Source organism: Serinus canaria, chromosome 11 (assembly GCF_022539315.1).
Source record: "Serinus canaria isolate serCan28SL12 chromosome 11, serCan2020, whole genome shotgun sequence".
In the NCBI taxonomy this organism is placed as follows: domain Eukaryota; kingdom Metazoa; phylum Chordata; class Aves; order Passeriformes; family Fringillidae; genus Serinus; species Serinus canaria.
This window is the reverse complement of record NC_066325.1, coordinates 19,719,196-19,732,757: the sequence shown is the minus strand read 5'-3', so window position 1 is coordinate 19,732,757 and position 13,562 is coordinate 19,719,196. Positions and strand designations below refer to the sequence as shown.

The 13,562-nt window shown below is 59.1% G+C and overlaps 2 protein-coding genes across 10 annotated transcripts in view; one reads left to right on the top strand and one right to left on the bottom strand.

The window, feature by feature from the left end:
- FANCA (FA complementation group A) overlaps nucleotides 1–5,917 on the top strand; it is a 32,852-nt gene extending 26,935 nt beyond the window's left edge. For all 9 annotated transcript variants that reach the window (XM_050978889.1, XM_030227448.2, XM_050978887.1 and 6 more), the window contains 8 exons: nucleotides 353–465; nucleotides 1,140–1,281; nucleotides 2,311–2,373; nucleotides 3,540–3,645; nucleotides 4,013–4,088; nucleotides 4,466–4,607; nucleotides 5,162–5,251; nucleotides 5,656–5,917. In XM_050978889.1, the coding sequence (XP_050834846.1) occupies nucleotides 353–465; nucleotides 1,140–1,281; nucleotides 2,311–2,373; nucleotides 3,540–3,645; nucleotides 4,013–4,088; nucleotides 4,466–4,607; nucleotides 5,162–5,251; nucleotides 5,656–5,763 (840 nt within the window). In that variant the 3' untranslated portion in view covers nucleotides 5,764–5,917. The remainder of the gene's footprint in view (nucleotides 1–352; nucleotides 466–1,139; nucleotides 1,282–2,310; nucleotides 2,374–3,539; nucleotides 3,646–4,012; nucleotides 4,089–4,465; nucleotides 4,608–5,161; nucleotides 5,252–5,655) is intronic.
- On the bottom strand, nucleotides 5,828–13,552 carry ZNF276 (zinc finger protein 276). The gene is made up of 11 exons (XM_030227452.2): nucleotides 13,378–13,552; nucleotides 11,864–12,173; nucleotides 11,690–11,742; nucleotides 10,579–11,079; nucleotides 9,662–9,740; nucleotides 8,592–8,672; nucleotides 8,175–8,285; nucleotides 8,025–8,100; nucleotides 7,583–7,700; nucleotides 7,249–7,348; nucleotides 5,828–6,613 (listed from the first exon to the last, which is right to left on the bottom strand). The coding sequence occupies exons 1-11, from the start codon at nucleotides 13,520–13,522 to the stop codon at nucleotides 6,328–6,330; spliced, it is 1,860 nt and encodes a 619-aa protein (XP_030083312.1). The 5' UTR covers nucleotides 13,523–13,552; the 3' UTR covers nucleotides 5,828–6,327.
- Nucleotides 13,553–13,562: the final 10 nt, after the last annotated feature.

Sequence of the window (13,562 nt, the reverse complement as noted above, 5' to 3'; positions counted from 1 at the left end):
CCAAATCCCAGGTGTTATTCTCTCTCCTGTGTGTAACTCCCTGTGTGCAGTTTCACCCAGGGATTCCTCTTTTGGTGCATCTGTTGAGCTTGGCCATCACCTTGGTGGAGCAGTTCTTTCATTCTGCTGCTCCTGCAGAGGATCCCAGGGCACCGTGGTGTGACCATGGTCACAACTGACCCTCTGCATTTCCAGGATGGGAAATTTCTCCCATTTCTGACGTGTGCCTGTGCAGCTTGGGCTTTTTCACTGAGGAGAGGGGAAAGTCCCCTTTCTCTGAGTCCCTGGCTGTACCTGATGCAGGCACTGAGCACCCCACTACTAAAGCTGCTGTTCCCATCTTTGTCCCCAGCTCTGGTGGCCGAGGCTGGAGGCAGCACTTTGCTCTCAGTGGAAGAGGCTCTTTGGGGCTCCACTTGCAGAAGAACTGGCCAGGCTGAGGGGCTGGCACAGCTCAGCTTCCAGGTGTGTGTGAGGGATGGAGCAGGGGGCTGCTCTCCTGGGGATGCAATGCTCACTGAGGCTTGCAGGTCAGCAGCTCCAGACAGACTCCTCTGCTGGGCTTCAACTCCAAATGGGTGAGAATGGTTCAGTCTGGCCCTGTGTGTGATGGGGGTCAGAGTGCTTCCCATAAGGGCAGGGGAATCTCTGCAGAGGAGGCTGGAAGGCAGAGCCCTGGTTAGGCAAAGCCTCAGCACGGTCTCGAGTCATTCCCAGGAGCTGCCACACCCTTTGCTCCCTGCATTGGGGGAATCTGGGCTCCTGAAGCTGCTCACTGGCTGCTTCCTTCTTTACCTCTCCTTACACTGTCAGTGCCCTGCAGCTTTTCTCCAGAAGCTGGGAATTTATGTCAGAATCTCCTTGCAGGTTGTGGCAGGTGATAATCACATGCTTCTGTAGTACGGAGTCACTGCCTGCCCAACTGCTGATAAAAGAGATTTGAGAATGCTTCTGTCTGCTTCTAGACTTGGCTTTTTTACAACTGTCTCAGTGTAGCATCATTCTCCAAAATGAAGAGAATGATTTCTTTTCTTGTCCCAGTCACAGTTTGCCCAAGTCCCCGATTTCCTCCTCATTCCCAGCAGGACTTTCCCCCTTTTTTACCTGCAAACCCATGACATGCCTGTTCTGATTCCCAGGTTCCTCTGCTCAGGAGCAGCTTTCCCTGTCTCTGACCCTCCTTGGCTCTCAGCTGCCTTCCTCCACGGGGCCATCCTGCAGCAGTCACCACGAGGACGAGGGACAGAGGCACTGGAGAGGCTGGGGACTGATGCAGAGCAGGCAAGGCTGGGTGCACTTCGTCCCTCTGCTCTCCCCTACAGCTGAAAACCAGAAAGAGGAGGTCTCTAAGTGAGAGGAGCTGTCCTGAGATAGGGCTGCACCCCTGGTAACCCCTGCTGGGCAATCTTGCTGGTGGATAGTTGATAAAAGGTGGCTGTAGATTGCCAGTTGCTAAATTCTTATCCTCCAGGCATAAAAGTTGTTCCAAACTTAAACTTTTACCTCAGACTCTGGCTCCTGGGAAGGCTGTTCAAGAGCTGCTTTAAAAACTGGAGCTGGAGAGAGCCCTGCAGAGAGGGAGAGCTCCATCCATGGCCTGCCAGGATTCCCTCTCCCTCCAACAGGAGCAGTCCTTGTGGAGTTTAGCTCGGGCAGCCTGGCTGGGAAGTTAAGGAGATGCAGGAAGTTTGTGAGACAGCAGTGCAGGCATTTTAAGGGCTCTGGGAAGTTGTGCTGGGATTCCCAGCACAGATTTCCTGAGGGTTTTCCCAGGTCTGGTGCAGGAAGTGGCTCAGGCTGTCACCTCAGTGCAAGGGGAGTTCTCTGGAGGGCTCTGAGGAGGAGGCTGGGCTGCTGCCCTGCAGGTCTGGCTCTGATTTTCCAGGGAAGAGGCAGGGTCAGAGCTCAGCCTGGGGAGTGTCCCTGTGACACAGGGACACAGGTGACAGTGCTGAAGCAGAACCTGGGCCCAGGTTTACTCTGGAGGTTTCCCTGCTGCAGGCAGCAGCTCCTGACTCCCCCACTGACTGTACTGGGCTGGAGCCAGAAGCTGCCAGTCAGGAGCTGGTGCCACTTGGAGCACTTGGCACCCAGGGAACAGCTGCAGCTTTCACCTCAGAATTCCTGGAGGGTGCCAGGGGCAGTGAGAACCGTGGGAGGGCTGGGGGTACCTGGGGTCCCAGTGAAACACTCTGAGGTTCAACAGGTCCAGACTGGGAATGCCCCTGGTGAAATGTTGCTATTCCCTGACTGGAAAGGCCAAGTTCCAAGTCACCACTTGGCACAGCTGACAGCCTCTTTTCCTTGCAGCTCCTTGTTGCTCTGCTGTTCTTCTCACTCCTGGATCTCATCTCAGCCAGAATAGCACCAAAGGTGAGTTCAGCCCCAGGGAGCTCTCATGGCACAGGATGAGTCTGATCAGCTTGGTTTGCTGCCCAAAAATGCTTTGTGGCAGCACTGGGAAGGCTGGGAGCTTGTTCTGCCAGGAGGAAGGGATCAGCAACACCCCAGACAAGCCTGCTGAAAGCCCTTCTGTTCCCATCAGATTAAACCTGGCTTTTCCTCTCACTGACATTATCTCCCCTATCACTGCTTTTATTTCTCCTCCTGGATGATTTATTGTTTCCAGTTTGCTGATCAGACTTTGCACCTCCCAGGTAGTGCAGGAACCTCGTGTCTCACTCAGCTTCTGTGCAGCATCTCACATCTGTCAGATGATGTTTTTCCTCAGGCTGGAATGTGGTACTTCATGGGAGAAGGGCTGCCCAGGAAGGAGGGACATTAGTTTCCAAATGGTTTAATGCTATTTGTGAAGGAGCAAAGATGACAGGCTGCTTCCAGCAGCTGCCTGCCCTGAGCATCCTGCTGCCTGTGAAGGCTTGCTTCTTTCCCTGTGCTGTCACCTCAGCTTTGAAGTGCAGCCATTTGGGGAGTCACCTCACAGATGGGATCAGGGAGCAGATTCAAGGCACAAACAAACACTTGGTCTCAGCCTGCCCTTGGGAGAGTCTGGGGGAAGAGCCAGGGAGGAGAGAAACAACCTGAGCAGACAGAGCTGGGAGGTGAATCCATGTGAAATGAGTAATGAAAGAAGAAACCCCACAATAATCCCAGGACATGTTGTCACTAGAAAGGTCAGAGGGGACAGAAGCTGCTCCAGTGGGGTGGGTGCAGGATGTGCAGTGGTCTCTTGGTTAATCCAGGTTGGACGGGGCTTGGAGCAGCCTGGTCTCGTGGAAGGTGTCCCTGCCCATGACAGAGGGGTGGAATTGGGTGATCTTTAAGGTCCCTTCCAACCCAAACCATTCCATGGTGCAGCTTTGCCCTCTCTCAGTGGAGCCCTGGGTGGCCTGGTTTGGTGAGGAAGGCACAGCCTTCCCCTGGGGGAATCCAGGCTGCCAGGTGAGGGGAAGGACTGGGGGTGAACCCCTCAGGTCCTTTAGCAGAGCACTTCATGTGCAGGCTCCTGTGGGGGCTCCTCCCTGCTCTGGTGCAACCTCAGCCCAGGAGCAATGAGACCTCTCCTTTCTGACACCCAGGAAGGAGTGGATTTCCAGACATCTCTGGAATGGTCCCTGCAGATCCTGCAGTGCCTGCAAGGGAGGGGCACATCCTGGCCACTGCTCTTCCATTCAGCAGAGGGAGGTGAGTCCTGTCCCCAGGGGCTGCAAGGACGGGTGACCCATCCCTTGGGTTGGAGTGTCCCTGGGAGAAGGGGCTGCTGGGCCTTTGGAAGCAGCACAAAAACCTCTTGTGTGAAAGCTGAGAACATCCTGCTCCTATCCCAGAGTATGGAGACCCAGCTGATGATCAGGAATGACTGAACTCAGTCTTGTCCTGGCTGGTAGAGAAAGCCCGAGGGGACAACTTCCTTCTCTTGCTGGTCACCACCCCCAAGCACCTGCATTTATTGTGGCCTGGAAGGAAACTGTGCAGCCCCTGTGCTGCTCCAGGGGCAGGAGGGGTGGGGTGAGGCCCTCTGGAGGTCTCAGTGCTCCTCCTGTCCCCACAGCCCCCGGGAGGTTCCGTGTCCTGCGCAGCGCGGCCTCGCAGCGGCACACCCGGCTCCTGCCCCTGGCCTTCTACAGGTACTGACCTGCCGGGCTGGGAGGGGGCCCTGGGGGCAGGGGGGGCATGGCTGGCACCCACAGCAGCTGGCACAGAGGTAACAGCACTGCTGGCCTCTAGGTGAGCACAGTTACCTCTTCCCTGAGCCACAGAACGCCTCATCAGGCTCGGTGCTGTTTGAGGAGCTCTGTACCTTTTGCCAAAGAGCTTTGCCAGTAGTGTCCCTTCAGCCCTGTGCTCCAAACACAAGGCTTTGGAGCTGGCTTCGCTTCCTGGGGTGGCCCTGCATGCCATGGGACTCAAATCAGACAGGGCAGAGCAGCAGCTGTGTTTGCCTCGTGTCTGTGTGTGTCCCATGGACCCAGAGCTAACAGAGCCCACGTCTGACCCCCTCCAGCCTCACTCCCAGCTTCCAGCAGGAGCTGCTCCAGCAGGAGCCCACCTTCCTCAGCGTGGCACTCCAGATGTACATCCAGCTGTTGCAGCTCTTTGTGGAAGGGGAAGTCCTGCCACAGTCTGATCGAGACCCCACAGAGCACGTAAGCAAAGCCTGGACTCTTTTTTCTCCTGTCATAGACTCCCAGGATGGTTTGGATTGGAAATGACCTTAAAGCTCATCCTGTCCCACCCCCTGCCCTGGGGGGGTTCCACTATCCCAGGCTGCTCCAAGCCCCAGCCAACCTGGCCTTGGACACTTCCAGGGATCCAGGGGCAGCCACAGCTGCTCTGGGCACCCTGTGCCAGGGCCTCCCCACCCTCACAGAGAAAAATTTCTTCCTAATATCCATTCTAAATCTAATCCTCTCCAGCTTAAAACCTCTTGTAACTGATTCTATTCTTCAGCTCTTCCCCTGCAGCAGCACTTGCAGCATCTCTTGTTCCCATCTTCCTATGCAGAGCAGAGGGAGCTCCTGCAGGTTCCTCATCCCCTGAGACAGAGAACTGCCAGGGCTGCTCCCAAGCCCCAAACACTCCCCTGCCCTCTGAGCTGTGACAGCCTCGGGTGTGGGGTTGTGGCTTCTGCTTCTCTTCTGGAGCAGGGACTGGGCTGAGGGTGACGTTCTGCCTCCATTGTCTCTCCCGTGTCGTGCAGGATCCCTTGGAGCTGATCTCTGCAGCCCGGCAGTTCCTGCTGGGAGCCATCCCACACTGCCCTGCCCAGAGCCTTGGCAACATCCAGCCGGTAGGAGCAGTGCTCTCCCTTTTCTGCCAGTGTGAGCTGGGAGTGCTGCTGCAGCCCCCTCGGGCACTGATCCCCTACCTGTGCCAAACCCCATCTTCCCTGACCCACCTGGGGATGCTCTGTGCTCCCCTGGCCCACCTGGGATGCCCGGTACTTCCCTGACTCCCTGGTCTCAGCCGTGCCATGGCCCCATCCTCCACCGTTCCCAGCACACCCGGCCCTGCCCTCGTGTGGCCGTTCCTGCTCGGTCCGAGGGAATTGTCAGGCACAGCCACAGCCATGAGTGGAAGTTTCCCTCCTCTGCCTGGGCTTGGCTGAGAAGGCAGCAAAATGCCCCGGTGCTGCTGGACCTGGCTCTGGGGAAGCTGGAGCAGATCTAAACTGGCTCCCTGCCCTCTCCCCAGCTCCTCAGCACCTGTGAAGAACTGGATCCGGAGCTGGCAGCCACCCTTCTGCACTTCTCACGGCCTGCTGTGGACGTGGAGCTGGAGGAAGAGCTGGAACTGTTCTGAGGAATGGACTCAGCCCAACACCTCACCTGCACCTAACACAAGGAGCCACCTTTCTCATCTGGGCCATTTTTTTCAAATTACTTTGTAAATAATTTATTACAAGCATAACCATGAAGCTCTTGTTACAATAAAAAGGTTACAAATTTTCAGTTTAGACTTGCTTTGGGACTCATAATTATGTTGTTGGTTTGTTGTTTTTTTCTTCTTTCTTTTCCAAAACAAAATGTCTCCTTAAAGTTGTCCCACTGTCCTCTGTCCCCCTCGAGCCCCCAGGGGCACCTCTGTGCAGGCAGGGAACAGTTGTGGCCAACTTGGTTTGTACAACGTGTGCGTGGGGCTGGGGACACGGAGGGCGCTGCCAAGGTCCCTCCCCCGGGATTAGACACTCTTAGAACAACACTGCTGAATCAGACGTGAGCATGGCAATCACTGCATGAGAACAAGCCTTTTCTGAGCAAGCTGAAGCTAATTCCACCGAGTTCTTTGGGAGACTAAAACGTAGATTAAAAATCTCCAGTGCCGAAACGGCTCCTACGGGGCTGGGCTGGGCTGGCTCCCGTGCCCTCAGGTGGGCTCGGGCTCCGCAGTCACTTCTGGCTTCACCGCCTGGCCCTGCGCAGTCCCTGCAGGAGTGAGGAGCAGGAGGGGCTCTGGCTCCAGCGCCTTGCCTTTGTCCTGAGTCTGGGTCAGAGGGTGCACCATGGACATGTGCACGTTGAGGTTGTGGGCCTTCTCGAAGCGCTTCCCGCACTGGTCGCAGGCGAACTCCAGCTCGGCCTCGGCTTTGTGTTTGGTCATGTGGTACTTGAGGGAGGCGCGCTGGCGGCACTGGAACCCGCAGATCTCACACCTGCCGGGGCACAGGGGCTCAGCACCAGCCTGCTGCTCCTCGCTCAGCCAGCAGTGCTGGGGCTGGAGCAGGGCTGGGAATGGACACTTCACTGAATCACAGAATCCCGGGGTGGTTTGGGTGGGAAGGGACCTTGAAGCAAATCCCATCCCACCCCCTGGACCAGTCCACATCCCCCGCACCTTCCACTACCCCAGGCTGCTCCAAGCCTTGTTCAACCTGGACTTGGACACTTCCAGGGATGGGGAGTCCACAACCTGTGCCAGGGCCTCACCATCCTCACAGGAAAGAGTACCTTTCCAATATCCCATCTAACACTGCCCTTTGGCAGTGGGAAGCCATTGCCCCTTATCCTGTTACTCCAGGACTTTATCCCACATCCCTCTCCAGCTCTCCTGGAGCCCCTTTAGGCCCTGCAAGGGGCTTTAAGGTGTCCCTGGAATCTTCTCCAGCCTGAACACACCCAGCACTCTGAGCCTTTCCTCATAGCAGAGGTGCTCCACGACCCTGTCCTCACTCATTCCATTTAAAGTGATGCAGGCAGGATGCTGCCAGCTCCTGGCTGGGTTTGCATCCCAGCATTGCAGTGCCAGGGTCAGTGACTGGCCCCTCTGATCCCCACTGGAATCACTTACTGCAGGGGCTTCGCTCCCGAGTGCCGCATCTGATGGACCGAGAGGTGTTTGCGTTGCTTGAAGGTCTGCCCACACTCATCACAGATATAGTTCCGTACCTCTGCCATGGAAACAGGGAGTCATGGCTCTGCTGAGCTCCGGGATGTGCCCTGCACACACAGCTGCCACGCTCCCTGTGCGAGTCTGAACCCCCCCTGCCTCACGCCCCCTGCACAACAGCTTGTTCCACGTTCTCAGGCACACAGGGAGCCCTGTCCCCCCTTCCCCCAGAGCCTCAGCACCTCCTAGCAGGGCACAGGAGGGTGTGTGTGCCCTGCCAGCTGCTGGGACTCACCTGTGTGGATGAGCTTGACGTGCCGCTGCAGGTACCGGTCGATCATGAACACCTTGTTGCAGCCAGGGTGAGGGCAGGGCCTCTCCCGCACCTCCTCGTGGTGCTCTTTGATGTGTTTCTACAAAGCAAGGACAGAGCTTCTGACAGGGAACAACTTGGATCCCCGAAAAACACCGAGACCACCACGTGCAAAACCAGGATCTGCATCCCAATCCACCCCTGGCAGCAGGGGCTTCAGCTGGACACAGCGCAGCCTGTTCCAAGGGCTGCTGTGAGCCAGTGGCAGGCTTCCAGGACTCCCAGCAGAATGCTTTTAGTGGCTCACTGCCTCCTGCAGAGCAGGGTGGGGAATTAAACCCATCAGGGATCCTCTGCTCACATGGAAGTGGCTCCAGAGTACTGGGAGCCACCAGTGTGGGACAGGAGCAGAGCCTGAGCTCACCTTCATGCCATCAGCCCCTCTGTAGACAGCGGTGCAGCCCTGGTAAGGACACTTGTAGATGGTGGGCAGCTCCTCCCTGCAAGCAGAAGCGTGTGAGGTGTTGTGGGTGTGGGGCTGCAGCTCAGCCCAGCCCTGAGGGACCCTCCTTACCTTTCACATTTGATTTTTTTTTTCCAGCCTGGCTTAGGACCCGGCTTCTTCCTTATTTTGGGCTCTTCCGCCTTCTTTGCTTCTTTACTGTCGCTTTTCTTGCCAGAAACCCTCCAAGAAAGAACCAGGACAGTGGTTTAAGACTTGATCTTGGTTTTAGACCCACTGAAGTGTCCCCAGCTGTTAGACCTGCTGTGACCCAGCAGAGCAGGAGAGCACACAGACCCAAGGACATGAGCCAGGCTGTGGCTGTGCCAGGCTGGGGATGAGGGCCCAGCCAGTTTAACCCAGTGGAGAGCTTGGGGGCATCTCTGTGACCCCCAGGGAGCAATGTGTAGGGAACAGAGCCATAAGGAAAGACCTTGTCAGCCCCATGGGGGTAGGCACCAGCCCCCCACCCCCCCGAGAGCCCCTTACTTCTTCTCGGGGTAAGGCTCGAAGGAGTCGTCTGAGGATTGCACGTTTCTCTTCTCGCTTTCATCGTCGCTCAAGAAGTCCCTGAGAGACAGAAGCTGCCCTTTACCAAGGTGACCTCGGGCTGACCCTCAGCACCCGCAGTTCCCCATTCCCAGCACATCCCTCTCCCCCATGGCACGTGTTCTCCTCCTCCCCGTCCTCTCCCCAGGCAAACACAGCACCGGTGAACACAGCAAGGACCCAAACCAGGTCCTTTGAGGGCTAAATCTCTGCAAGAATAATCAAACCACTGTCAGAAGAACAAAAAAACGGCTGTTACTGAAAGGATCTATTCATGGGTGAGGGATGTGGCTGCTGCTTCCTCTACTGGGAAAAGGAATTTTGTGGAGCAAGAATGTCACACAATTGTCTGGCGCAGGTTAATGAAGCTGAGGGTCATTCTGTATTCCCTCAAATGTAACAGCCACATTTGGACTTTCCTTTCTCCTCCTTTTAGGCCTTAAGCCACACAAGAAGCAATTAAATCCTGAAGACAGGAAATAGGCAATAAATCGCTGCGGCCCTTTTAATGTGACAGCTGACAGGCTCAGCTGACACTGGAGTCGCTCTGCACTTGGCCCTTTAGACTCACAACGCCTGGATTCATGTATTTACAGCCCCATTCCAAACCCCTGTGTTGGATTGAGCCAAATCCTCACTCACAACGGACTGCAGAGCCGCCAGCTCCCTCCCTCTCCCATTTCCCAGGTAAAGGCTCTCCCCAGGAGCAAACAAGGTGGTTTCTCCACCCGCCACCTTGTGCCTGCTCCCACTGCTCTCCCACATCAGCTCCCAGCACAGCTCCTTCCCCAGCAGAGAGGGACCAAGCAGGACCAGGATTGCTGGGAGCAGCCCACAAACACGGAGCACATGTGTGTGCAAACCCCCCAGAGCAGAGGAGGGAGCTCGGAGCCCCAGTGCCGTGAGCTCCATGATGGCTGCGGCAGAGCCGCCGCTCCGAGCCCCCAGGGCTGGGGGTTCCCACTGGCAAAGAAGACATTTAGGCTGTTTTAAACCCACTCTTCTCTCACCCCTCAGAAAGGTCACTGAACTCGTCTTTTACCCGCTCATCCGACGTTGCAGACAGAACCTGCTTCCCACTCAACTGTCCTAGGGAAGGAAGGAGAACACGGTGTGTTACAAGGAAAAGCAGCAGAGCCGCGGCGGCCGAGGAGGAGCCGACTGCTCCGGCTGCACTCGCGTGGTCGCGCCCTGGGGAACACGTGCTCCATGGCAATCAGTGCCTGTTTGAACCAAACTGTCCCCTCTGCCCAGAAACGGCTCTCCCTGAGCTCCACCCTGACCCTGCAGCTCCCAGGAGCAGCTTTTGGTTCCTCCTGTGACATCTGTAACTGAAAGAATTGTCCCCAGGCAAGTCCCAGCTGCCATTCTCGTGTCCAGCAGCCGACGTCTCCTGCGGGTGCTGGAGCTAAACACAGCCCCACTTCTGGAACTCAAAATGGGTGTTAATTCCTCGCTTCTGTTAGTGGTGTTGGCGGCAGTGCACCCAGCCCAAACCCACTCAGCAGTTTTCCTTTAGGGGCAGAAGGGCCTCCTGGGATTCAGCATCAGCTGCTGCACAGCAGGGAAACCCAGCTTCAGGGTTGAGCCAAAAGAAACCTCTGGCAAACATGGTGCTGAGGAACCAGTGACCATTCCATATCCCCAGGAAGAGCCTGGCAGCAGAGTCTCCCCTCTATCAGAAGGGGAACAGCACACAGGGCCAGGAACATGACCCTGTGTTCCCCGGTCCCTTCTGCACGGCTCAGTGTCCTCCTCCCCAGACAGAGGCCAATCTCTGAGCACTTCCCAGAAGGATCTGCGCTCTCCTTGAGGAACAGCAGTCTCCAAGGAGAGGGTCCAGCCCCTTGTCGCTCCCTGGGCCACCTCTCCAGCTCCCTGTCCTTCCCCTGAGGCCGGGACAGAGCTCAGGAAGCAAATCCCTTACCTGTGGCAGTGCTCAGAGGGGAGACAGGCTGTGGCAGGGCCTGCTCCTGGACGAATGCGGCACCATCCAGCCGCGAGGGAGATGGATCCCTGTCCTGCGGCGGCTCCTTCTCCACACTCTGCGGCGCCGCCGTGGTCCCTTTGCCGGCGGGCTGCTGGCAAGGAGCTGTCCTTACTGCAGCGTGCTGGGCTTTGGGAGCAGGCACAGCCTCGGCACTGTCCGCCCCGGCCCCGTTGTCAGTCAAGCGCTGCTGCGCCGAGCCCTTGCTCCACTCGCGCTTGCTGGCCGCGGCGTTGTCGAGCAGCACGGAGCTGCAGTCCGAGTCCGTGTCCATGATGTAGTCGTGGCCGTCGCCGCAGCCCCAGACGGCGCGGATGATGCCGCAGTACTCGGAGGAGAGCACGCTGCGCAGCGCGGGCACCGAGGCGCAGCCGCCGGCGTGCGTGTGCGCCCAGCGCACCAGGCTGTGCAGGCACTGCGGGCTCGACGTGATCAGGTCAACTGCCCGGGGGAGAGGCAGCGCAGTCAGACCTGGGCACGGGGGGCACGCGGAGGGGACGGGGATGTGGATCTGCTCCCCCTCCCAGGGCTGCCCCACAAGGCAGGTGGGAGCCACCCCAGAGGGCTGCACCGGGGCAGTGCCAGCCTCTGCTCCTGTTTCCTCATAGAACCACTGAGGCTGGAAACAACCTCCTAGATCACTGAGTCCAACCCACGACCAAACACCACCCTGTCAGCCACACCAGAGCACTGAGTGCTACATCCAGTCTTTCCTTAAACATCTCCAGGGTCAGTGGTTGCACCACCTCCATCATTCACAGCTGAAAGGGTATTTCCAATTGTCCCCAGTGTCTGACACCAGCTGGGACAGGCCTGGCACTGCCACCCAAATCTGCTCTGCCTGCTCTTCCCACTCCCAGCTGAGCCTCTGCCTGTTTGGCCCAGCTCAGGAAGGTGAAGATACTCCTGAGCAGCCAAGGGGAGGAAGGAGAACCTTAACCAGCTGTGTCAAAGGACACCAGAACCCCCTGGACGTGGTCATTTCCCACCACCCATCATCCCAGCCCTCTGCTGGTGCTGGGGCAGAAGGAAAAGGGGAGTGGGCACTCACCCAGGCAGGAGGCACCTCCTTCCATACCCGGCTGCGCCTGGACCCCGCTGCTCCTGCAAAAACCAGAGTGGCACAGTGGGGTTTGGGGGTCACGGAGGGACCACGGGGCAGCACGGGGGCACACGGGGCAGCACGGCACGGCGCTGCTCCCGGGAGGCGAGGAAGGCCACGTACTTTCCTTTGGACTTGGCGTGGCCCGTGGGGGAAGCGTTGACCCTCTGGATGAAGGTGCGGAGGACGCTGCGGCACTTGTAGAACTGGGCATGGCATTTCTTGCAGACGAACTGGGGCAGCGCGGGGTCCTGCCGCACCGCCACGCCCACCAGCCGCTGGAAGTCGGCGAAGAACACCTGGTCCACGCGGCGCTGCTTCTCCGAGCTCTCCCCCAGCACGGGCACCTTGCCGAAGGCATTGCGCAGGCTCCGCGAGGAGAACTTGCCGTGGCACAGGCGGCAGTAGCCGGTGCTCAGGGCTCTGCCGATTCCTGCCCGGGAGGAGCAAACGGGCTGCTGAGGGGTGGCACCGAGGCGCCCAAAGGTGTTCCCCTCCCCTTGATCCCAGTTGCCGCCTTAGCCCTGCCTTCAGCAAAGCAGAGAAAATCCAGGCAGGAAAAGACCCTTCTGACAGCAGCTGACCCAAAATCAGCCCTTCTGGCCCCACTGTGCCAGTGGCAGAGCCTGCTCTGCGCAGTGGGGTTCCCGGGACTCCGCCAATGCCACCTCTTGGTTTCAGCAGCTCTTCCCCGGTGTTTCTGTCCCAAGTATTTACAGCTGGCATGGTGTCCCTTGGCCGCCCCAGCGCTGGCTGTCCCATTCCTCAGCTCCCCAGCAGTGCCCTGAAGCAGGGCAGTGTCACCCAGCAGAGTCACCTGTGGCATTCCCGCTCTGGGGGATGATCTCCATCCCTCCGCTGCCCCCCAGGTGTGATGGGAACCCCGAGCACAGCCCCCTCCCGGCCCTGACCCAACCTAGCCGCGCTCCGAGCCCTGGCGTGGAGCGGGCTCCCAAGGCTGCTGGGAGCGATGGCGTCTCACCACACCCCGCGGGGATGGTGACAGTGGCGGGACAGGGCAGCACCTCCCGGGGGAGAGTCTCGGGGAGCTGAACCTCCCGTTAGAGAGTGCCCCTCGTGCCAGCCGCTGTCCCGGGGCAGCGCCAGTGTCCCAGCACCCACCGAAGACGTTGGAGAGCCCGCTTATCTCTTGCCCCAGCTGCAGCACACCCGAGTATCAGCTACCCCAAACCCCGAACCGCGACGGCGGGAGGATCCCAGGCACCCCCAAACCGGGATGGCGGGAGGGTCCCGGTCACCGCCAAACCGGAGCAGGCAGCGGCCAAGCACCCCGAGATAGCGGGAGGTTTCCCCGTTCTCCCTCCCCGTGTGCCGAATTCCTCCTTACCCTGCCGTTACCGGCACTGGGATATTCCGTATTTCAGGGGGAAGAAACTCCACACAAACGGACAAAATCTGACCTGCCGCCCGCTCGGCACGGAGCCCCGGGATGGGGGCTCTGACCCGGCCCTGCGTAGGGAGCCCCGCCATACCGAGCCTCGCCCGTACCCGGTCCTCGCAGGCCGTCCTGGTGGCGGCCGGTCCCGCCGGTGCCCCCGCGGCGGCTCCGGCCCCGGGGAAGCGGCTCCGGCCGTGCCCCCGCTCCCCCCGCCCCGGTCCTCGCGCTCGGGCCTCACCTGCCTCCGGTGCGCAGGCGGTGGCCGCGGGGGGCTCGGCGGGCTCGGAGCCGCGGGCGGCCGTGCCGGGGGTCCGGCGGGGCGCGGGGGGGGCCCGGGGGCCGCCCGGGGCCGCCAGGAACCGCCCGCGCCGATCGCGCTTCATCGTCCCCGCCGGGCCCGGCGGCTCCGCCCGCCCGCAGCGC

Bases quoted from the DNA above. Each gene is read 5' to 3' on its own strand.
- ZNF276 (XM_030227452.2), bottom strand. From the start codon at position 13,522: ATGAAGCGCGATCGGCGCGGGCGGTTCCTGGCGGCCCCGGGCGGCCCC. The intron at 8,101-8,174 runs GTAAGGAGGGTC...TTCTGCTTGCAG, and splicing joins AAAAAAATCAAATGTGAAAG to GGAGGAGCTGCCCACCATCT. The intron at 7,349-7,582 runs GTGAGTCCCAGC...TTTCCATGGCAG, and splicing joins CGTCAAGCTCATCCACACAG to AGGTACGGAACTATATCTGT.